This window comes from Triticum urartu, chromosome 3A (assembly GCF_056163025.1).
Source record: "Triticum urartu cultivar PI428250 chromosome 3A, HENAU_Tu73, whole genome shotgun sequence".
In the NCBI taxonomy this organism is placed as follows: domain Eukaryota; kingdom Viridiplantae; phylum Streptophyta; class Magnoliopsida; order Poales; family Poaceae; genus Triticum; species Triticum urartu.
This window is the reverse complement of record NC_141875.1, coordinates 632772665-632798153: the sequence shown is the minus strand read 5'-3', so window position 1 is coordinate 632798153 and position 25489 is coordinate 632772665. Positions and strand designations below refer to the sequence as shown.

General features: G+C 44.0%; 1 protein-coding gene across 1 annotated transcript; it reads left to right on the top strand.

The window, feature by feature from the left end:
* Window positions 1-19399: 19399 nt before the first annotated feature.
* Window positions 19400-20924, top strand: LOC125545599 (S-norcoclaurine synthase 1-like). The gene is made up of 2 exons (XM_048709613.2): window positions 19400-20090; window positions 20200-20924. The coding sequence occupies exons 1-2, from the start codon at window positions 19555-19557 to the stop codon at window positions 20768-20770; spliced, it is 1107 nt and encodes a 368-aa protein (XP_048565570.1). The 5' UTR covers window positions 19400-19554; the 3' UTR covers window positions 20771-20924.
* Window positions 20925-25489: the final 4565 nt, after the last annotated feature.

The following is a 25489-nucleotide window of genomic DNA, read 5'->3' as shown; positions in this document are numbered from 1 at the left end:
ATGAGAGCAATATGTCGTCCCAGGATTCAGAAGAAGAAAACTATGTGGCTAATTACCTTGCAGCTCCTAAGGTAATGGGGACGTGGAGCATTGTGGTTGGACTACGAAAGAAGAAGAGGACTATGAACCCAAGGGAAAAGAGGAAACGAGTTCAGATGAAGATGAAGTCCCATTACCTCAACCTGGGAACATGCATGTGGAGTTCAAAAAGTCAAGCCTCCCTGATAGAGCAAAGAAACCTAAGACCGAGTTTATCCCTTTTCGCCTCTTGCAGCAAAACAAACAGGAATTATACAAGAAGATATTAAGCCTTGAGCAGGAGATAGATGATCTAAGGGATCAAAATTCTGTCCTCAAGCGCAAATTAAGGAAGAATCCTACGCCATCAACAAAACCAACACCTTCTTCACCGACAAACAAGAACTGAGCATCGGGTATGGGCACTCCCCTTTGCAACTGCCAAGCTTGGGGGAGTGCCCCGGTATCGTATCACCATCACCTCTATCTTTACCGTTTTTCTTAGTTTGATCCTTTTGATAATATCTTGATCTAGTAGAATAAAGTTTTAGTATGATCTAGTTGTGAGTTTTGCTTTATGATCTTCCTATGTAATCGAGTCCGTGAGCTATATATAATAAAGATTAGTGTTGAGTCAAGGGATTGATTATTTTGCTATGATCTTGAGGGAATAAAAAAAGAGAAAGAATAAAAAGAAATAAAGAGATCACATGGATCTTATGGAGAGTAATGACTTCACATATAAGAGTATGATGAATAGAAGTTGTTGAGAGTTGACAAACATAGTTTTGGTCATCGTTGCAATTAATAGGAAGTAATAAAGAAAGAGAGGTTCACATATAAATACACTATCTTGGACATCTTTTATGATTGTGAGCACTCATTAAAGTATGACATGCTAAAGAGTTGACGTTGGACAAGGAAGACAACATAATGGGTTATGTTTTCTTACATCTGAGATAAATTATATTATCATGGACCATCCCACATGTTGAGCTTGCCTTTCCCTCTCATGCTAGCCAATTTATTTGCACCAAGTAGAGATACTACTTGTGCTTCCAAATATCCATAAACCTGTTTTTGCCATGAGAGTCCACCATATCTACCTATGGATTGAGTAAGATCCTTCAAGTAAGTGGTCATCGGTGCAAGCAATAAAAATTGCTCTCTAAATATGTATGACTTATTAATGTGGAGAAAATAAGTTTTATACGATCTTGTGATGTGGAAGAAATAAAAGCGACGGACTGCATAATAAAGGTCCATATCACAAGTGGTAATATAAAGTGACGTTCTTTTGCATTAAGATTTTGTGCATCCAACCACAAAAGCGCATGACAACTCTGCTTCCCTCTGCGAAGGGCCTATCTTTTACTTTTATCTTCTAGCTTATATAAGAGTCATGCTGATTGATACGTCTCCAACGTATCTACTTTTCCAAACCCTTTTGCCCTTGTTTTGGACTCTAACTTGCATGATTTGAATGGAACTAACCCGGACTGACGCTGTTTTCAGCAGAACTACCATGGTGTTATTTATGTGCAGGAGCAAACGTTCTCGGAATGACCTAAAACTTCATGGAGACACTTATCAGAAAATAAGAAAAATACCTGCCAAAGATGAAGGCCAGGGGGCCCACCGTCTGGCCACGAGGGTGGGGGCGCGCCTGCCCCCCTAGGGCGCGCCCCCTACCTCATGGGCCCCTTGTTGCCTCTCCGACTCCAACTGCACCTCCATATATTGAGTTTCGATGAGAGAAAAATCAGAGAGAAGAAATCATCGCGTTTTACGATACGCAGCCGCCGCCAATCCCTAAAACCTCTCGGGAGGGCTGATCTGGAGTCCGTTAGGGGCTCCGGAGAGGGGAATCCATCGCCATCGTCATCATCAACCATCCTCCATCACCAATTTCATGATGCTCACCGCCGTGCGTGGGTAATTCCATCGTAGGCTTGCTAGACGGTGATGGGTTGGATGGGATCTATCATGTAATGGAGTTAGTTTTGTTAGGGTTTGATCCCTAGTGTCCACTATGTTCTGAGATTGATGTTGCTATGACTTTGATATGCTTAATGCTTGTCACTAGGGCCCGAGTGCCATGATTTCAGATCTGAACCTATTATGTTTTCATCAATATATGAGTGTTCTTGATCCTATCTTGCAAGTCTATAGTCATCTATTATGTGTTATGTTCCGTTAACCCCGAAGTGACAATAATCAGGATACTTACCGGTGATGACCGTAGTTTGAGGAGTTCATGTATTCACCATGTGTTAATGCTTTGTTCCGGTTCTCTATTAAAAGGAGGCCTTAATATCCCTTAGTTTCCGTAAGGACCCCACTGCCACGGGAGGGTAGGACAAAAAATGTCATGTAAGTTCTTTTCCATAAGCACGTATGACTATGTTTGGAATACATGCCTACATTATATCAATGAACTGGAGCTAGTTCTGTGTCACCCTAGGTTATGACTGTTACATGATGAACCGCATCCGGCATAATTCTCCATCACCGATCCATTGCCTACGAGCTTTCCATATATTGTGCTTCACTTATTTACTACTCCGTTGTTATTGCTATCATCACTACAAAATACCAAAAACATTACTTTTACTACCGCTACCTTTTGCTACTGTTATCACTACTATCATATTACTTTGCTACTAAACACTTTGTTGTAGATATTAAGTTTCCAGGTGTGGTTGAATTGACAACTCAGCTGCTAATACTTGAGAATATTCTTTGGCTCCCCTTGTGTCGAATCAATAAATTTGGGTTGAATACTCTACCCTCAAAAACTGTTGCGGTCCCCTATACTTGTGGCTTATCAAGACCATTTTCTGGCGCCGTTGCCGGGGAGCACAGCTCTATTCCTTGAGTCACTTGGGATATATATCTTCTTATCATTATGAAGAACTTGAGAGATCCAAAAACCAAGATCTATCCCTCAACTACGAGGGAAGGTAAGGAACTGCCATCTAGCTCTGCACTTGATTCACCTTCTGTTTTGAGTAAGCTTGCGACACCTACACCCGCTTCTGCTATTCGTTCTAATATGTCGCATGTTACTGATGATGCCACTTTTGCTATGCATGATACTTATGATGAAACTACCTCTATGCCTGATACTACTATGCCACTTAGTGCTTTTCTTGATGAACAACTTGCTAGGGCTAGAGAAATTGAAAATATTGAATCTGATGATACTGATGAAAGTGATGATGAAGAACCACTTGCTATTCCTAAGGGTTATGTATTTGATCAAGATACTTCTTTAGCCATTTTAGCTTGCAAAAATAGAATTGAACTTAAAAAATTGTTAGCTAAATGGAGTAAGCAATCCCTAAATGATAGAAAGAAACCTGACCCTGCTTTTGCTACTTCACCTATCTTTGTTACTGATAAGGATTATGTATTCTCTGTTGATCCTGATATAATTACTTTGGTTGAATCTGATCCTTTTCATGGTTATGAATCTGAAACTGTTGTGGCACATCTTAATAAACTGAATGATATAGCTACCCTGTTCACTAAAGATGAGAGAACTCGCTACTTTTACATCCTTAAAATATTTCCGTTCTCATTAAAGGGTGATGCTAAGATATGGTTTAATTCTCTTGATCCTGGTTGTGTGCGTAGTCCCCAGGATATGATTTATTACTTCTCTGCTAAATATTTCCCTGCTCATAAGAAACAAGCTGCTTTAAGGGATATATATAATTTTGTGCAAATTGAAGAAGAGAGTCTCCCACAAGATTGGGTGAGGCTTCTCCAATTACTTAATGCTTTGCCTAATCATCCTCTTAAGAAAAATGAAATACTTGACATCTTTTATAATGGACTAACCGATGCCTCTAGAGATTACCTGGATAGTTGTGCTGGTTCTGTTTTCAGGGAAAGAACACCGGATGAAGTTGAAATTCGATTGAATAATATGTTGACCAATGGAAATAATTGGACACCTCCGGAGCCAATTCCTGAGCCTATTCCTAAACCAACTCCGAAGAAGAGGGGTATTCTATTCCTCAGTCCTGAAGATATGCAAGAGGCAAAGAAATATATGAAAGAAAAAGGTATTAAAGCTGAAGATGTTAAGAATTTACTACTTGTTGAAGAAACATATAATCTTAATCCTTTACCTATTGAAGAAGCTCATGGTCTTGATAACCCGACATAGGTAGTAAAGGTAAATTCTCTCTATAGATATGATAAAGCTGTAGTCCCAATTACTAAAATTGCTAGCCGATGCTTAGATGAGTTTGATAAATTTATGGCTAAGCAAGAAGATTTTAATGCTTATTTTGGTAGACAATTGAAATACAATTCAAATATGCTTGGACACTTGGGTGATTATATGGCTAATGTTAAAGGTGAACTTAAACTTATTAGTAAACATGATTCTATGGTTACCACTCAAGTAGAACAAGTACTTAAAGCTCAAAATGATTTGCTCAATGAATTGAATAGTAAAGATAATGATAATGTTGTTAGAGTTATGACTAGAGGTGGTAGAATGACTCAGGAACCTTTGTATCCTGAAGGCCACCCTAAGAGAATTGAGCAAGATTCTCAGAGAAATAATATAGATGCACCTAGCTCTTCTAAAAAGAATAAAAAGAAAAATGATAGGACCTTGCATGCTTCTAGTGATCCTATTGTTGAAACACCTGAGAATCCAAATGATATTTCTATTTCTGATGCTGAAACTCAATCTGGTAATGAACCTGAAACTAGTGATAATGTTCATGATGATGCTCAACCTAGTAATGATAATGATACAGAAATTGAACATGTTGTTGATCTTGATAACCCACAATCAAAGAATCAACGTTATGATAAGAAAGATTTTGTTTCTAGGAAACACGGTAAAGAAAGGGAGCCACGGGTTCAGAAACCCATGCCCTTTCCTCCTAAACCATCCAAGAAAAAGGATGATGAGGATTTTGAGCGCTTTGCTGAAATGATTAGACCTATCTTTTTACGTATGCGATTAACTGATATGCTTAAAGCCAATCCTTATGCTAAGTATATGAAAGATATTATTACAAATAAGAGAAAGATACCGGAAGCTGAAATTTCCACCATGCTTGCTAATTATACTCTTAAGGTGGAATTCCAAAGAAACTTGGAGATCCAGGAGTACCCACTATACCATGCTCCATTAAAAGAAACTATGTTAAAACTGCTTTATGTGATCTTGGAGCCGGTGTTAGTGTTATGCCTCTCTCTTTATATCGTAGACTTAATTTGAATAAGTTGACACCTACTAAAATATCTTTGCAAATGGCTGATAAATCAACTGCTATACCTGTGGGTATTTGTGAGGATGTGACTGTTGTAGTTGCAAACGTTACTATTTAACGGACTTTGTTATTCTAGATATTCCCGATGACGATAGTATGTCTATTATTCTTGGAAGACCCTTTTTGAATACTGCAGGGGCTGTTATTGATTGCACTAAAGGCAATGTCACTTTTCATGTTAATGGTAATGAGCATATGGTACACTTTCCGAAGAAACAACCTCAAGTTCATAGTATCAACTCTATTGGAAAAATTCCATCGATTATATGTGGAGGTTTTGAATTTCCTCTTCCTACTGTCAAGAAGAAATATGATATTCTTATTATTGGGGATGTGCATATCCCCGTTGAGGTAACATAGTGTTATTCGAAATTTCTCCGATTCCATGTTATTCGGAATGAGTTCGTTAACAAGACTTGATCAACCTTGTTAGTGGATTCCTTTTGATGAGCATGAGATGGATGAAACTAGAAGGCACAACCTTGTGTACCCCACTTTTACTTTTTGTTATTTATATTAAATAAAATAAAAATAAATATTTTTCTGTCTGTTATCTGATTATCCGTGCAATATAAAAATACCTTGAAAATAAAAGTTCTCCAAATGCCCTGAAAATTAAATATGATTTTTTCTAGAATATTTGAGGATTTATGGAACTGAGAACACACCAAGGGGGTCAACCACCTTGCCACGAGGGTGGAGGGCGCGCCCACCCCTCTAGGGCACGCCCCCTGCCTTGTGGGCCCATGGTGGCCCTCCTCCACTTATTCTTGCACCCATACACTCCTTCCTCCCCCAAACACGAATAACCAGCTCAAGCACGAGTTCTATCTCATCTTGCTGCCATTTTCGATCTCCTTGCTCAAAGCACCTCTCACAAAACCGCTTGGGGAGATTGTTCCTTGGTATGTGACTCCTCCATTGGTCCAATTAGTTTTTGTTCTAGTGCTTTATTCATTGCAAATTTTTGCTGCTTAGGTGACCCTATTCTTGAGCTTGCATGTCAAATTTATATGGTCAAAAGTAGTTTTGATGCATGATATAGGCCCTAGGCACTTGTAGGAGTAGTTGCTATCAATATTATTGAGTTTGGTTTACTTTTATTTTGAAGTTACTAAAAAATTTCAGAATTTTTCGAAGGAAGAAAAATGCTTAGGAAAATGTTCCAAGGTGGTTCTTCAAAGAAGTAAGGACCCAGGCTTGCAATGCGTGATGCTGACGAAGAGCCACCAAGAGACGCTCCAGTGCGTCCTTTTGAGTGGCCTTCTGAAAATTTTATGGATCAAACGGGAATAAAAGAAGAATTCAACGCATATTTGCGTAACGCTGATCTCGTGAGCTTCGAGGAAGAGAAGTGCAGTCAGTATCATGAGCTCAGTAGCTCCTTTGTGAGGAGATGTACGCGAAGATGATATTGAATTACCTCCTACCTATCTAGATTTTAATGCTATGGTTCACCACCAGTTTGTCGAGAGGAACGAATCACCTATCCAGTATCAACTAATCTTTGACAGACGTCGTGCTGTCCGTATTGCTCTCCCTGCTCCTGCTTTCTTTGATTATCAGGCAAGAGGAGGATATACAATTACCAGAGAGGAGGCAGATGAGTACGAGAGGAGAGAGGAGGCCGCCCGTCGCCACGCTGCAGCTCAGCGGGCGATAGCTGCAGCATCACAGTACGACCCCAGCTACTATTATGGATATCCGCCAGGCCAGCCGTGGACATAGACCAACTTAGGCCAAAAAGCCTATGCTTGGGGGAGTACGTATTTCTCACCGACATTACATTTATGCTCACACACTCATTGCTAGATGTCGGTGCTCATACTTTTTCATTGTATCATCCATGCTAGTTTATTTTCCTTTTTATGCTTGCTTCTTGCGTGTTTAATAAACCTTAAGAAAAACCAAAAAAATTAGTTGTAGCTTTTAATTAGTTTACTTTCCATGCTTGTAGTAGTAATTAAAAAAGAAAACCCAAAAAGATTTCCTATTCTTCTTTTGCTTGTTGGGAGCTTTCCCGTGTAAATAGTTTTATTTCTTTTCTTTTCTTTGGGGGTCGATAGGAGAAGACCATAATTAAATTGTTGAAGTGGCTCTTATATGCATTATTGTTGATCTGAAAAAAAAACCATATTGCCTTGTCTTCTCCTGTTTATTGAATGCCTGCAGATTCCAGCTTAGTCCAATGCACGTGCACTATTATTATTATTCACATCTTTGGGTCGTGCAAGTGAAGGCAATTATGACGATATATGATGGACTGACTGAGATGAGAAAAATTGGTATGAACTCGACCTCTTTTGTTTTTGTAAATATGATTAGTTCATCGTTCTTGATTCAGCCTATTATGAATAAACATGTTTGCAATGACAATTAGAGATTATAGTTTCTTGTGCCATGCTTGATTAGCTATGAGTTATAATGGTTTACCTTGCGTGCCAACATGCTATTAAAATGGTTATGATGTGGTATGATAGGGTGGTATCCTCCTCTGAATGATTTGAGTGACTTGACTTAGCACATGTTCATGCATGTAGTTGAAAAAAATCAACATAGCCTTCACGATATTTATGTTCATGGTGGATTATATCCTACTCATGCTTGCATTCAGTGTTGATTAATTTTAATGCATGTTCATGACTGTTGTCGCTCTCTAGCTGGTCGCTTCCCAGTCTTTTGCTAGCCTTCACCTATACTAAGCGGGAATACTGCTTGTGCATCCAAATCCCTTAAACCCCAAAGTTATTCCACATGAATCCACTATACCCACCTATATACGGTATCTACCTGCCGTTCCAAGTAAATTTGTATGTGCCAAACTCTAAACCTTCAAATAAATATCATGTTTTGTATGCTCGAATAGCTCATGTATCAACTAGGGCTGTCTGTATCTTCCATGTTAGGCGGGTTATTCTCAAGAGAGTGGACTCCGCTCCTCACTCACGAGATAAATGGCTGGTCACCGGGATGCCCAGTCCCATGCTTTATGCAAACTAAATCAAAATAATTGCAAACAAAACTCCCTTGGGACTCTTGTTAGTTGGAGGCACTCGTTGTTTCGAGCAAGCCATGGATTGATGCTTGTGGTGGAAGGGGGAGTATAAACTTTACCATTCTGTTTGGCAGCCGCCTATAATGTGTGTAGCATGGAAGATATCGCCATCTCTTGGTTGTTATGTTGACAATGAAAGTATACCGCTCAAAATACTATTCACCTCTGTTTCAAAACCGAGCTCTGGCACCTCTACAAATCCCTGCTTCCCTCTGTGAAGGGCCTATCTATTTACTTTTATGCTGAGTCATCATCCTCTTATTAAAAAGCACCAGTTGGAGAGCACTTCTGTCATTTGCATTCATTATTGTTAGTTTACATTGAGTATGACTTGACTGGATCTCTTTTACCATGAATTACAATGTCTAGTCAGTCCTTGGTCTTTAAAGGTGCTCTGCATTTATGTTTTGCGGTCTCAGAAAGGGCTAGCGAGATACCACCTTGTTATATCATATTATGATTGTTTTGAGAAAGTGTTTTCATCTGAGTTTTATTATTATGGATCGCTAGTTGATTATGCTATTAATATGAGTAACTTGAGACCTATGCATTATTGAGAATGTGGTTAGTTATAATCTTTGCTGAAAACTTGAATGCTGGCTTTACATATTTACAACAACAAGAGCAAACAGAGTTTGTAAAAGTTTTTCTTTATCACTTTTAGTTTGTCAACTGAATTGCTTGAGGACAAGCAAAGATTTAAGCTTGGGGGAGTTGATACGTCTCCAACGTATCTACTTTTCCAAACACTTTTGCCCTTGTTTTGGACTCTAACTTGCATGATTTGAATGGAACTAACCCGGATTGACGTTGTTTTTAGCAGGACTACCATGGTGTTATTTATGTGCGGGAGCAAACGTTCTCGGAATGACCTAAAACTTCACGGAGACACTTTTCAGAAAATAAGAAAAATACCTGCCAAAGATGAAGGCCAGAGGGCCCACCGTCTTGCCACGAGGGTGGGGGGCACCCCCCTACCTCGTGGGCCCCCTGTTGCCTCTCCGAATCCAAGTCCACCTCCATATATTGAGTTTCGATGAGAAAAAATCAAAGAGAAGAAATCATCACGTTTTACGATACGGAGCCGCCGCCAAGCCCTAAAACCTCTCGGGAGGGCTGATCTGGAGTCTATTCGGGGCTCCGGAGAGGGGAATCCGTTGCCATCGTCATCATCAACCATCCTCATCACCAATTTTATGATGCTCACCACCGTGCGTGAGTAATTCCATCGTAGGCTTGCTGGACGGTGATGGATTGGATGGGATCTATCATGTAATCGAGTTAGTTTTGTTAGGGTTTGATCCCTAGTGTCCACTATGTTCTGAGATTGATGTTGCTATGACTTTGCTATGCTTAATGCTTGTCACTAGGGCCCGAGTGCCATGATTTCAAATCTGAACCTATTATGTTTTCATCAATATATGAGTGTTCTTGATCCTATCTTGCAAGTCTATAGTCACCTATTATGTGTTATGATCTGTTAACCCCGAAGTGACAATAATCGGGATACTTACCGGTGATGACTGTAGTTTGAGGATTTCATGTATTCACCATGTGTTAATGCTTTGTTCTGGTTCTCTATTAAAAGGAGGCCTTAATATCCCTTAGTTTCCGTAAGGACCCCGTTGCCACGGGAGGGTAGTACAAAAGATGTCATGCAAGTTCTTTTCCATAAGCACGTATGACTATGTTTGGAATACTTGCCTACATTATATCAATGAACTGGAGCTAGTTCTGTGTCACCCTAGGTTATGACTATTACATGATGAACCGCATCCAGCATAATTCTCCATCACTGATCCATTGCCTACGAGCTTTCCATATATTGTGCTTCACTTATTTACTTCTCCGTTGCTATTGCTATCATCACTACAAAATACCAAAAACATTACTTTTACTACCGCTACCTTTTGCTACTGTTATCACTACTATCATATTACTTTGCTACTAAACACTTTGCTACAGATATTAAGTTCCCACATGTGGTTGAATTGACAACTCAGCTGCTAATACTTGAGAATATTCTTTGGCTCCCTTTGTGTCGAATCAATAAACTTGGGTTGAATACTCTACCCTCGAAAACTGTTGTGATCCCCTATATTTGTGGGTTATCAGTGATCTTCACCTTTCCTTTTTACATTCTATCCTTTGGCAAGCACAAAGTGTTGGAAAGATCCAGATACATATAGCTAATCGGATGTGAGTCCGCATGAGCTATTATTGTTGACATTACCCTTGAGGTAAAACATTGGGATGCGAAACTATAAGCCCCTATCTTTCTCTATGTCTGATTAAAACTCCATACCCATGAATATTGCACGAGTGTTAGCAATTGTGAAAGACTAAATGATAGTTGAGTATGTGGACTTGCTGAAAAGCTCTTATATTGACTCTTTCCTATGTTATGATAAATCGCAATTGCCTCAATGACTGAGATTAGAGTTTGTTAGTTTTCAATGAAGTTTATGATTCATACTTGAAATTGTGATTGCATTGTTACTTTATCATAAGAGATCATATGACAATATATATATATATATGTTGTTGTTCTAAGAATGATCATGATGCCCTCATGTTCGTATTTTATTTTTATCGACACCTCTATCTCTAAACATTTGGACATATTTTTCGATTTCGGCTTTCGCTTGAGGACAACGAGGTCTAAGCTTGGGGGAGTTGATACGTCCATTTTGCATCATGCTTTTATATCGATATTTATTGCATTATGGGCTGTTATTACACATTATGTCACAATACTTATGCCTATTATCTCTTATTTTACAAGGTTTACATGAAGAGGGAGAATGCCGACAGCTGGGATTCTGGGCTGGAAAAGGAGCAAATATTAGAGACCTATTCTGCACAGCTCCAAAAGTCCCGAAACTTCACGGAAGTTATTTCCAGAATATATAAAAAATACTGAGCGAAGAAAGTTCCAGAGGGGGGCCACACCCTGGCCACGAGGGTGGGGGCGCCCCCTACCCCCTGGGCGCGCCCCCTGCCTCGTGGGCCCCCTGGTGGCCCTCCGATGCCCATCTTCTGCTATATGAGGTCTTTCGTCCGAAAAAAATCAAAAGCCAGCTCACGGGATGAAACTTTGCCGCCACGAGGCGGAACCTTAGTGGAAGCAATCTAGGGCTCCCGCGGAGCTGTTCTGCCGGGGAAACTTCCCTCTGGGAGGGGGAAATCATCACCATCATCATCACTAACGATCCTCTCATCGGGAGGGGGTCAATCTCCATCAACATCTTCACCAGCACCATCTCATCTCAAACCCTAGTTCATCTCTTGTATCCAATCTTTGTATCCAAACCTCAGATTGGTAGCTGTCGGTTGCTAGTAGTGTTGATTACTCCTTGTAGTTGATGCTAGTTGGTTTATTTGGTGGAAGATCACATGTTTAGATCCATTATGCATATTAATACCCCTCTGATTATGAACATAAATATGCTTTGTGAGTAGTTATGTTTGTTCCTGAGGACATGGGAGAAGTCTTGCTATAAGTAGTCATGTGAATTTGGTATTCGTTCGATATTTGGATGAGATGTATGTTGTCATCCCTCTAGTGGTGTCATGTGAAGGTCGACTACATGACACTTCACCATTGTTTGGGCCTAGAGGGAGGCATTGGGAAGTAATAAGTAGATGATGGGTTGCTAGAGTGACAGAAGCTTAAACCCTAGTTTATGTGTTGCTTCGTAAGGGGCTGATTTGGATCCATATGTTTCATGCTATGGTTAGGTTTACCTTAATACTTCTATTGTAGTTGTGGATGCTTGCAATGGGGGTTAATCATAAGTGGGATGCTTGTCCAAGTAAGGACAGTACCAAGCACCGGTCCACCCACATATCAAATTATCAAAGTACCGAACGCGAATCATATGAACGTGATGAAAACTAGCTTGACGATAATTCCCATGTGTCCTCGGGAGCGCTTTCCTTCATATAAGAGTTTGTCGAGGCTTGTACTTTGATACCAAAAGGATTGGGCCATCTTGCTGCACCTTATTTACTTTTATTACTTGCAATTCGTTACAAATTATCTTATCACAAAACTATCTGTTACCGATAATTTCAGTGCTTGCAGAGAATACCTTACTGAAAACTGCTTATCATTTCCTTCTGCTCCTCGTTGGGTTCGACACTCTTACTTATCAAAAAGGCTACGATAGATCCCCTACACTTGTGGGTCATCATGCATCGGGTCCAATGAAAATCTTTTGTGACAATACTGGTGCAATTGCCTTGACAAAGGAATCTAGATTTCACAAGAGAACCAAGCATATCAAGAGACGTTTCAATTCCATCCGCGATCAAGTCAAGGAGGGAGACATAGAGATTTGCAAGATACATACGGATCTGAATGTTGCAGACCCGTTGACTAAGCCTCTCTCACAAGCAAAACATGATTAGCACCAAGACTCCATGGGTGTTAGAATCATTACTATGTAATCTAGATTATTGACTCTAGTGCAAGTGGGAGACTAGAGGAAATATGCCCTAGAGGCAATAATAAAGTTGTTATTTATATTTCCTTATATCATGATAAATATTTATTACTTATGCTAGAATTTTATTAACTGGAAACTTAGTATATGTGTGAATACAAAGACAAACCGAGTGTCCCTAGTATGCCTCTACTAGACTAGCTCGTTAATCAAAGATGGTTAAGTTTCCTAGCCATAGACATGTGTTGTCATTTGATGAACGGGATCACATCATTAGAGAATGATGTGATGGACAAGACCCATCCGTTAGCTTAGTACTATGATCGTTTAGTTTATTGCTATTCCTTTCTTCATGACTTATACATGTTCCTATAACTATGAGATTATGCAACTCCCAAATACCGGAGGAACACTTAGTGTGTTATCATGCGTCACAACATAACTGGGTGATGACAAAGATGCTCTACAAGTGTCTCCGATGGTGTTTGCTGAGTTGGCATAGATCGAGATTAGGATTTGTCACTCCGTGTTTCGGAGAGGTATCTCTGGGCCCTCTTGGTAATGCTCATCACTATAAGCCTTGCAAGCAAAGTGACTAATGAGTTAGTTGCGGTATGATGCATTACAGAATGAGTAAAGAGACTTGCCGGTAATGAGATTGAACTAGGTAAGATGATACCGACGATCGAATCTCGGGCAAGTAACATACCGATGACAAAGGGAACAACGTATGTTGTTATGCGGTTTGACCGATAAAGATCTTCGTAGAATATGTAGGAACCAATATGAGCATCGAGGTTCCGCTATTGGTTATTGACCGGAGATGTGTCTCGGTCATTTCTACATAGTTCTCGAGCTCGTAGGGTCCGCACGCTTAACGTTCGATGACGATTTGTATTATGAGTTATGTGATTGATGTACTGAAGGTTGTTTGGAGTCCCGGATGTGATAACGAACATTACGAGGAGTCTCAAAATGGTTGAGACATAAATATTGATATATTGGAAGGTTATATTCGGACACCGAAAGTGTTCCGGGTGGTTTCGGATAAAACTGGAGTGCCGGAGGGGTTACCGGAACCCCCCAGGGAAGTAATGGGCCTTAGTGGGCCTTAGGGGAGAGAGAGGGCAGCAGCCAGGAGGTGGCGCCCCCCCAAGGGGAGTTCGAATAGGACTAGGGGAGGGGGGCGCGGCCCCTCTTTCCCTCTCCCTCTCCCTCTCCTTCCTTCTTCTCCTACTTGGACTAGGAAAGGGGGGATCGATTCCTACTTGGAGTAGGATTCCCACCCTTGGGCGCGCCCCATTAGGGCCGGCCGGCCTCCTCCTCCCCTCCTTTATATACAGGGGAGGGGGTGAGGGAGTCCTGGATTAAGGGGTCCTCGGGCGTCCGGGCTATATGACATGGGCCGGACTAATGGGCCGTAAAGATACAAGACAGAAGATTAGGGTTTAGCCATTACGATCTCATGGTATCTCATGGCTCTGAGAAGACCCCGACAATTCCAGCTAAAGATTTTCATTGCCCCCGGCGAGCCTCCGGATCGGAGGTCACCGATAACATGTTGGTATCATTGCTTGACTCGGTCTGATTAGCCTGATCTGTCTCATTTGTTCACTGCCTCTTTGGGTCCTGCACCTTTTGAGGGGTGCTCATCGTCCCTTTGTCAACAGGCACAACCGGGCCACCTTCAATCATTATCACTTTTTTGCCACGCCACCAGTGAGAGATGATGGCGTCGAAGTTTCCTTCAGAAACATTCCACCTGGCCCAACTAGTCTCTTGCAAGACGGAGGCCCTACCTGATGACCAGATGCACCAGAAGCACACAGGTCCATATTTCGATTTTCCTATTCATTTGCATCTCCAGGATTGCCTCTCCCTCGGCCATTAGATCCACCACGACCTGGACCATTGCCACCTCTACCACCGCCTCTACCCCCTCCTCTGCCCCCCTGACCAAAGGAGTTTGGGGCATCAAAGTTTACTAGGAGTCATTCTCCCCACTCGCAGTCTTCTGCCTTATGCAGGCCATCTCTGCATTCAGTGACCAGGTGATCAACAAGCCCACAAAATTAACAGAAGTCTGGTAATTTTTCATATTCCACTGGATACTTTATACTCTCCTTCAAGGTTATTGGAACAAACCTGACAAGCGGCGTGTCCAGATCCAGAAACACACGCGCTCGTAGGTACTTCATTTGGACAATTCTCCCATCTTCCACTGATACACGTGCTGATGGTTTTCCAACCTTCCTTGCTATTTTCTTTGCTATCTCCTTCTTTTTCATCAGACCATCAGGTACACCTGTGATCCTTGCCCATACAGGGATATGATCTAGCGTGTAATCCTTAACATTGGTGAAACCATCATATTCTTCCATAACAACAGCAAATCCTCGGAACTGCCATGGACCACCTCCCATGACTCTGTTCCAGTCTCCAACACACATGAACTGGGCGAGGAACAAGTTTTCCCCTACATCTTTGACGGTCACCCCCTGAGCTGACACCCAAGCAGCATTACACATAGATTTGTATAGAGCCACATAACTGAAAGGTTTGGTCGTATGGACCCTGAATATAGCCAGCCAACGAACCTCCTGTATCAATCCATGGATCTCACCTAAAAGATCGAGATCTTCCTCTTCCTCGCCATGCAGGTTCAGTCCCGCAAACTTGTTCTACGAGTTCGGCCTTGGATCACCACTTCCATCGGTATAGCTAGATCCGCTTGTCGCCGGCGGCGGCATCGCTCCCTTCCCTGCCATGCAACCGATCCCAATGGTCGTAACCCTAGCAGGATGCAGCCCGAACCGCAGCCACAGATTGATCGACGTCAAAATTGATCGGGAACCCGGGGGTAGATGGGGAACTCTCGCGGTCGCCGCGGGAGGAAGTTGGAACCCTAGGTAATCCTAGAGGAAAAAAGTCATGTCAACGCTTCGGTTATTGCTGTTTCTCTTGTGTTGGCGGATCGGGTGCAGTCTTTGCCTTACATATCGCTGCTTCTAGAAGAAGACGAACATGTTACACGTGGGTACGTGACGATAGGAGGAGCCAGCCAGCATCTATTAAAAGGAAGTGCAAACTGATTTTAGGAAGGTTCCAGAACCGTCCCTGAACAGGTTTTTTCTGGTTTTATTATTTTTCTTTCATTTTTTTCTTTCTTTATATTATTTGTTCCTTTTTCTGGTTTCGTTTCGTTTCTTCTTTTTTCTATCTGCTTTAGTTTTTTCATTTTATTATTGTTTCTTCAATTTGCGGAATCTTTTATATTCGTGAATATTTTTTGATTCTTTTTTTGTTTTATTTTTATTTTTGTTTTCAATTTGCAAACATCTTTTTTAAAATTCGTAAACATTTTTTGAAACCATGATTTTTTTGAAATCATGAACACTTCTCAAATCACGATTTCAAAATGTTTACGATTTCAAAATCATGAACAAGAAAATCCGCAAAGAAAATGTTCATTTCTTTTGAAATCATGAACAATTTTCGAATTCAAGAATTGTTTTTGAATTCCGTGGACCTTGTTAAATCCGTGAACATTTATTATTTCCTGAACATTTTTTTAAATCATATTTTTTGAATTCACAAATATTTCACAATTTGGATTTTTTGAAATCCCGAATCTATACCTAATATTAAAGGACAGAGACTTTCATAGTTCTCCATAGGTCATACTTTTATATCCATTGATTTTGTTCTAATCATAAATATTGACGGCTGAGATTAAAAATAGGGTAATAAGTAATAGTTATTAAAATTAAAATTTTGGTCCTTCCTTTTCTTCCATGCATTGCTTGTTCAGCCGAACCTATCATACATGGACCATGTTCTGCCGGGCACTAGCATGGGGAAGGGGGAAAATGCGTCGGTTTGGACCCAATCCGCGTCCATATTTGTGCTAGAGACCGCATCGCTCTCAGTTCAAATATAAAGAAAAGGCAACTCTTGCAGTAGGTTTGATACTATGCTATATATACGATAGGAGACCTCCTGTGTATAATCAAACCAACGGGCTACATGAATGCGCATGTGTCCAGCTAGGTACTCCGGGCGAATCAATTAGTTGTATCTATATGTGCGCTCTGGCTACGTGTGTTCCTGGCCGGGAGGAGTCAATATGCAAGAGCTAGATTTTGTACGTTTGTATTCCGCTATGTCCGTTCTGGCGGAATCAATCGGAAATTGTATCTACGTCAACATGACCAACGAGCATAGCCACACATCTCGCCGAGAGGCAAGAGGAACGACATGAATTATCCCATCTAGCCGGATGGCAAGCGGAGTTACAGCCACGACACGATGAAGGGGGTGAAGATAGTTGCAGATGCTAAAGCCGACATAGACGATGGTGACGCCAATGATGAAGGAGCACCGGCCAAAACTTGGTCCAGTGTGACATGGATGACGTCTCCAATGCACCGGCCGGAACTTGGTCCAGGGTGACATGGGCGATGTCTCCAATGCCAGCGTGAGTGAAAAGCCCTCCAAATATCACGTAGAAGACCCTCTAAGAAGAACATTGCGATGTACATCCTCCTCGACGACGTCGGCCATGGCCAGCACGGTGCATCCATCGGCTTGATCATTGAGACGGATCCAAGGATAGAGAGTGCGGCCTCGGCCTGTAGCAGGCGGGAAGCATGGAGCTCATGTTTTGGCTGATGACTCCTACCTTCTACACCTAAACCTTAAATTAATTGCTTTCTTTAGCATGTAACTCATCTCTTCTGTGTTGACCCGTTAGTTGTTCGGCAGCATAGCGTAGATAGATTCCAATCCTACATGCAGGATCAATGGTTCAAATCCTACATATACTTGATCGCTCAATTGTGGATTTTCCCAAAAGTAAAGTACGATTATGATGGCAGACGCAGAAGTAAATTACGATTATATCAGGTGCTCGCACATATACTTCACATTTGCATCATCAGGGCAGCACTGTCGTTGATCTAATTACCATCATTGGTAGTGGCTCGTTAGGCTATCCAGTGCGCAAGGAGCTGCACTATGCATGTTAGGTTTCAGAATAAATTGATCCAATACAATTTCAAGTAGGCTGACATATTGTAGTTTTATCTACAATTATAGGAATTTTTTTATCTCTGTGTTTTTTATCAAGATTAAGATGTGGGTATTATATGCATTGTCGTCTTAGCCGAAGATTTTTTTAACAAAGTTTATATGGAATTTGTACAGGCATTGTGATTGAGTTTGTCCGTAGAATAATGCCTATTATTTTATCAACCCGTTGCAACGTATGGGCATATGTGCTAGTTATTTTAAAAAAGTTAAACAAAGAAAAGCAAAAAAAACGGAACAGGAGCTCCCTTGGTTCCTAGCGCATACAACGCGGAATAGGAGCTCCCATTTTTTTTTCTCAGCAGCCTCAAACGCTCGTACGTGCCACATGCAGCCCAGCTTATATGCGATGCACGATGCTTATGCCAGGATTATAGGCCCACTCGCCTGTAGGGTTTCAACGTGGACCAGCATTTCGTGTGGCCGATTAATATGCATAATCCATTCTTATACAGATTCTAAGAAAACTCAAAAATAAAATTTCTTAGAAGTATATATATATCTTCACGAATTTCGCAAAAAGCAGTAATAAGAAACTATTTAAGTGTTGCAGATGAAAAGTTCACACATATCAAATTGAGTGTCCGTTTATTTCAAAACAAAAATCCATGTGTTTAACGAAATAGTTTAGATAGGAGTTGCCTGGTTTTCAAATTTAGATCAATCGATTCATGGTAGAAGGAAGTAGTCGATGAGGTGCGACACCGAGGCCGCGGACAATGACATGAGGGTGAGGCCCAGGGATGCCGGCAAGCCCTCAGCCAAAAACGAACTGTAGCTTTTGGAGCTGAGTTCGAGGGTTGATGCTTCTGGTGGGAGGAGGGGGTGCAGGATGAAAATGGAGTGAAAACTTTTCGCTTTTCCGAGGAAAAATGAAAACAGAGAGAAAATGTGAAAATGGAAACGGAAATTTGCAAAACGAAAATAAAAATGGAATTTTTTTATGTGGAAACGGAAACAAAAATGGAACAGTGATTTTCGGTGGAACACACGTGGAAATGAAACTTTCCGTTTCCATGAATATGGAATTTTCATTTTTACTATTGAGCTATGGCTACTTTGTAGCCCAACCACCAACCAACACACAGTGTCACATTGAGCGGAATGAGCAGAGTGGATCATTTAAGCCCCATCTTCTGCTACCCCAGACATACTTAACTAGACCCTATACGCAATTATCTAGTACTACTACAATACTACGCTAAGTTGCTGACATAATTATATTGTTTGTAGCCATGATAATAGTTCTTTAAATTTGTTTGTTTTTATGTGTATTTTTCTATGATTTAAGGGGGTTTTAAGTTCCGTCAAACGACCACTTCTGTTTTCCAGATGCAGCAAGCTTCTAGCACACGAGAGGACATTGGCGTAATTCGCTTATCTTCTTTACAGAGACTAACAAAGTGGTAGGAGTAATGGGCTAGTAGCTGCCGGGTCCGCGTCTGGACTTTTCTGGTGGCATTTGCACAGCAGCTAAATTAGCTTGTTGCAATCTAGTGCTACGTAGTTCGGTCGATCTCGTCGTCTTCCTCAACGTGGCGAAGGCCATGAGCACACCGCACCCCCGAACAAACGTGCCGGCTGGCTTTCACCTGCAAGATAAATCACTTACGAGGTGAGCTGTGAGCAAGCATAACAATCTATGTCTGATCCGATGGACGACGCCAAGCCGCGGAACCTTGGCGGCTCGCTGCCCGTGCCCAACGTGCAGGCCCTCGCCGCCCGGACCGACGAGCTCGCGCTCACGCCCACCCTCCTCCGCCGCTACGTGCGGCCTCAGCCCAACACGGTCGACCTGCGCCCCGACGCCCCCGCCGGCGCGGAGCAGGAGCATGTCCCCGTCATCGACCTGGGCCGGCTCCTCGCAGGCGGACGGGATGAGGAGGCCGCCAGGCTGCGCTCGGCGTGCGAGGACTGGGGCTTCTTCCAGGTGGTGAACCACGGGATACCTGAGGAGATCCTGGAGGAGATGAAGAGGAACGTCATGGAATTCTTCGCGCTCCCGCTGGCGGAGAAGGCGGCCCTCGCGCAGGAGCCCGGGGGAGTCGAGGGGTACGGCCAGGCGTTCGTCGTCTCGGAGGAGCAGACGCTCGACTGGGCGGACATGTTATTCCTCCTCACGCAGCCGCCCAGCTACCGCGATCTCCACCTCTGGCCGTCCCGCCCTTCCACCTTCAAGTAAGTAAATCCATGAACAAGAAGAAAATTGTATACCATGGAGGTTGCATGCGTTGCCACCATACTGCTGTGTGATGAGCTCCGGTTGATTTGTTTGTCGTTGCGGCAGGAATTGTTTGGAGAGCTACTCTGTTGAGGTGCAAAGAGTGGCAGGCGAGCTGCTGGGAGCCATGGCGGAGAACTTGGGCGTGAGAGACCATTCGGACTTGACAAGGCTCGCGGCGTCACAGTCAGTGAGGATGAACTACTACCCGCCTTGCCCGGAGGCACACGTGGACAGGATGCTGGGCCTGTCGCCGCACTCGGACGCCGTCGGGCTGACGCTGCTGCTGCAGGTCAGTCCGGTCCCCGGGCTGCAGATCAGGAGGAACGGTGGCTGGCTCCCGGTCACGCCTCTCCCCGGCGCCCTCATCGTCAACGTCGGCGACGTGATTGAGGTGTTGACCAACGGGAAGTACAAGAGCGTCGAGCACAGGGCGGTGGTTAACACACGCGAGGAGCGGATGTCCATGGCGACGTTCCACAACGGGAATTTCGGCACCACGTATGGGCCACTGAAGGAGGTCGTCGGAGAAGAGGAGCCGCGGTACAGGAGTGTCAGCGTCGAAGAGTACACCAAGCTCGTGTTCTCCAGCAAGCTCGACGGCAAGAACATCATGGATGCCATGAAGATCAACTGATAGCAATACATGGTCATCATTGTGGTGTCAAGTCTCTGTTAATGATGGTTGAGTTTAGGCCCGATTGACAGTAAAGCCTTGCGAAAAATGCAGTGACAAGGCTCAATTCTGTCGGTGTCTTCATCAATAAGCACTATGCAGGCACTATTTATTATATGGGACTTAGGGCATCTTCAGGGTGGACCCGTAAACCTCCCACATAGTCTGGAACACAAAAGTCATCCAACGCCGACGTGTATCGGTCCGCGACCTGGTTCGAATGTTATTTCTTCCATAAACCGGAGACAAATACAGAGGCTTTGCGTGAGTCCGGACTGCTCCCAGACCCGCTTCTGACCGTCCTGGCCCACAAAAAAACCACACCCGCCCCTCCCGCGCTATTCTTCATATGCATGCCTCGCTTAACGCACTGCATTCATGCCGGTCCAGAGCACGCAACAGTAGGCGTTGATGACCCGATGTGACCGGAGGGACGGAGGGCGGCGTTGACCGAGGCGACCTCTCGGGAGCCGCCGCTTCAATGTGGATGCAACTTCCCGAAGAACTGACTCTGGCCGTTGTGCCACATTGAAGCGGGCTGACCGCGCCTGGTAGTTTTTTTTATAAGCCGTGCTCCGGCGAAGCACAGAGCCGCAGCCCCCTCCCCCAGCACTGCCGCACTCCTCCCCTTTCCGTCACCCACCTCGTCAAGCCCTTCCTCCTCTTCGATCCGGCCCAGAAGCGATGCCGAGTCATGGTGTTTTGCGCCGGCAGGCAGCGTTGGCGGAAGCTCTTCCTCCGATGGTTCATGGTGCTGCAGGTGTCGCTCACCGGGACCTTCGGCATCCATGGCGGGTGGTTCCTCTGCCCGGGAGGAGATCTTCTTATCGTCTGGCGAGGAGGAGGACCAAGCCCCGCAGCAGCAGCAGGAGCAGCCGCCGCAACAACGGCCCCGCCTCCACTCGGAGGCCATTGTGACGGACGAAGAATTCATCTGTCAGATCGAGCAGCTGATGGAGCGTCCGCTCTGTCAGATGGGGCCGTCGCCACCATCGCCACCGCACGTCAAGGTGGAGCCGCCGTCCCCGCCTTGCAACCAGCCGCTCCGTCCAGTGAAGGATGGTTCAGTCTTACCCCCGCGCAACCGCGGCGTCCAAATCAAACGAATCGCGTCAAGGCCGAGCCGGCGTCACCCCTGGACTCGTGCAACCGTGACGCCAGATCAGATTCCACGTCAAGGACGAGCTGACGTTCTGCCACGGTACGCCACACCACCACACCTCCAACGCTGCGACGTCAAGGAGGAGCTACCGCCGGCGATCTCGAAGGCGCAGGGCTACATCCTCCACTACTCGAAGAAGGCGCTTACGCCGGTGCCTCCGGTTTTCGGGCCGTGGTGTCCGAGGCAGAGTGCGCGACACGGTGGCATGTGAGGTACGACCGGCGTAATGCCGGTCGCCGCTCCGCGTTCGGCAAGAGCGATGTGTTGTCAGAATGGGTCCGAAACGACCTGGACCTCGCCGTCGCATGGGAGCTCGACCGCTCCGTGACCACCACGCAGACGGCCGCCAGGCGTCGTCGCCGCCTTGACGGCGAGCTCGTCAAGATCGACAAGGAGTGGTTGCTTAGCGACTGCTTCGCGAGCGCCGGTCGCGGCAAGGCCGCCGCCAGGGCTCCGAAGGTCACGTCGGCAGTGGCCGCGACGGCCCTCCGCACGGCGCAACAGGAGGCAGAGAGACTCCTCCATGAGCGGCAGGCAGCTGCTGGACAAGGATGTCGCGGCCCTCCGGCGACGTAGCGACGCTGGAGGAACGACGACGACGACGGCACGGACAACAACAATAGTGTCACATGGCAGGGTGGCCATGCGTACGAGGTGGTCGTCTCGTATAGGGTTTAGTTTTTTTTAGTTTTTCAGTTAAACGATTGAAATATCAACCATTTTATGTAAATTATCTTCAAATTTTAATGAAATTTATTGTGCTCGCATGAAATTCATCCGATTGATTCAGATGTGGTTTGAAATATATGCAGATATGGTTGGATGGCGACCTTCCGCATCCGTTTTTTATAGGTTGTCATTGAAAATGCCCTTATAAAAGTGCCTAGAACTCATCTGGACGAAATGTAAAAACTTGTCTCATTCGATTGACATCAGGTGAAAACATCTTTGTTGTTCTAGCCCTTTTTCGTTGTGCAGGCCACGTCCATAGTTGGTTCTTATTCTTCTGGGAAAATGGGCTGATTGGTGGTTGTTGTTTTTCCAGATTATTGATGCAATTTCTGTCTAAAATTTAGCTTGGGCCAGTTAAGTGGTTGTTGCCTCACGTCACGGCTGTTTTTTTTATAAAGGGCGTTTTTATTATCCCGAAATGTAGTATTAAAGTGATACAAAGCATTAAGAGTATCATCCGGCCTCTGCATAACTAGAATGCACACAGCCAAATACCAGTAGTCTGATTAACAGAAAGATAAAAGACCGACAATTCGGCAACGGTAGAGTCCATAGACCGACACTATACCTATGTCGAAAGAGATGGTGGACCGAGCCGGAGATTATGATGTCATCCATGTTGGGTAAAAACTCCGTAGCCACCTGCTCCAACAGCGTACACACCGCCTTGAATAGCGGTTGGTACTCCGCTCGTTGTAGCGTACACCACGTACGAAGCGAGTGCATACAACGGAAAATAACCTGCAAAGGAGAAACAGTTTTGTCATTAAAAACAACATCATTTCTACATAGCCAAAGCGACCATAGTAAGGCATACGCTCCCACCCTTATTACCGTTTTGTATGCATTTGAAATACCGTCTAGTCAATGACCAAAAATATTGGCAACACTTGTTGGTAGATACAAATTTGACGCTATTTGGATGGCTGACCACGTAGAACGCGCAAACTTACAGTAAAAAAAGAGGTGTTTAATTGTCTCGTCATGAGTACAAAAACAACACTTCTTACTTCCCGACCAGTTGCGTCGTGCGAGGTTGTCTTTTGTTAGCACAGCTCCCTTACGAAGATACCACATGAATATTTTGACTTTAAGTGGTACCTTCGTTTTCTAAATTTTTTTGTTATTACTCACCGGTACCTCAGAATGCGTGAGTGCATGATACATAGAGTCTACTGTGAAAGTCCCCGATATAGTAAGGTTCCAGCGAAACAGATTACGACCTTGTGTCAGGATAATCGAATCCAGACGGGACAATAGATTACTTCATGACATAAGTCGGGTGCCAATCAAATCCTGCCTGAATGAAATATTTGGCGGGGATGAGTTGAGCACTTGCGCAATAGTATTATTCTTATCGTCACAGGCTGTTATACGTCTTTTTTTAGAGGAAACGGTTGTTATACGTCTATCTCGACTATTAAGATGTAGTCTCAGGATCGAACATTATAATGGGTTAAATAGGGCAGGCTATCGGTGTATTAAATCCATTATAGTAGCTCCTATTTTTCTGTGCATACGCTCATTATTAATACACCAAAAACAGGAATAGGATTTTACACTTCTCAGCGCCTTGAACCAGGGTAAAAAATGAGATATTTTACGGTACATCATACTACTTAATATAACGTGTAGTATTAAGTTAATTCAATGATTAACATAAATCAATCAGATTTTGGCTCAAGGACATGTTGGTAATTTTATGTTTCCGCTAATTAATAACAGCCGATGCACCTGCATGCCACCGTCCCCAATCTCCGCCATCCCGACGATAGCAAACTAGCAGAAGCTGCACGTCCCCGGCCCAGGATCTCGGCTGTCCCGACGTTGCCTGCAGGCCGCTGCCCTCAGGAGCTCCGCCACCCCGATGCCGCTTGCACTCCTCCCAGCGGACCGCCATCTCGATGCTGCCAAAAATCGCAGCTGCCGCAGCCTCGCTGGCGGCGGCGGCAGGAACTGGCACTGTAGCATATAGCAACTTAATTGGATAGCTGCTTGGGAAGAGAATGCACATGGCAGAATGTAAGACGAGAGTTCAATGGAGTGCTTGCCATGATATGGCGTCCCGTTCAAGTGTCTACGAGTCATGCGGACGGGCTGAACAAGGTCGGCGTCATGGGCATGGTCAGCTCAGCTTTCAACTGATGTCATGATCTCGACGCTCTTTCTGCAGTGCTAGTAAAGCTTTTTCACTAGGGTGGAGCGGGCACGTATTTTTGACGAACTCGTCAGGTCGACGGCGACGGTATGCGGCCTGAGCGACAGCTCGCCTTCGTTGTCTCCGTTGGTTACCAGCTTCAAATCGCGCACACTAGAGGGGAGCAAGAAATGCGGGGCATCTCGGCGCCGGCGACGGCCGGTTAGGCCTGGGCCAGGACCGGGGCTCCTGCGCAGGGCGGCCTGGATGTGAGACCACGGGAAATTACTACGTGAAATTTCAGCTCTATCATCGATTTGTTTTGCAGGTGAATATGTCGTCTGCGTGATGAATAATCATGAACTACCCAAAACACCCCTGATTACTAAATATACTACCGGAAATCAATAGTAGTATAGACTCATCTGGACCGTTGAATCCCAAAAATAAATGGTTGAAATTGAGTTGATGTACTGTAAAATGTCTATAAAAAATGATGCGCCCCTCATTGTTCTTGCTCTTTGCACCTGGTGCACTCCCCTCGCCGAACCAGCAAAGGGGCTGCATTGCCTGATAGATTTGTTAGACTGTATTTATACGTAGCCTTTGTATAGGTCTTGTATATTGTACTATACACCTTTGTATACCC

Coding starts and splice junctions, on each gene's coding strand:
- LOC125545599 (XM_048709613.2), top strand. CDS start 19,555: ATGTCTGATCCGATGGACGACGCCAAGCCGCGGAACCTTGGCGGCTCG. Junction 20,091..20,199: donor TCCCGCCCTTCCACCTTCAA/GTAAGTAAATCC, acceptor TCGTTGCGGCAG/GAATTGTTTGGAGAGCTACT.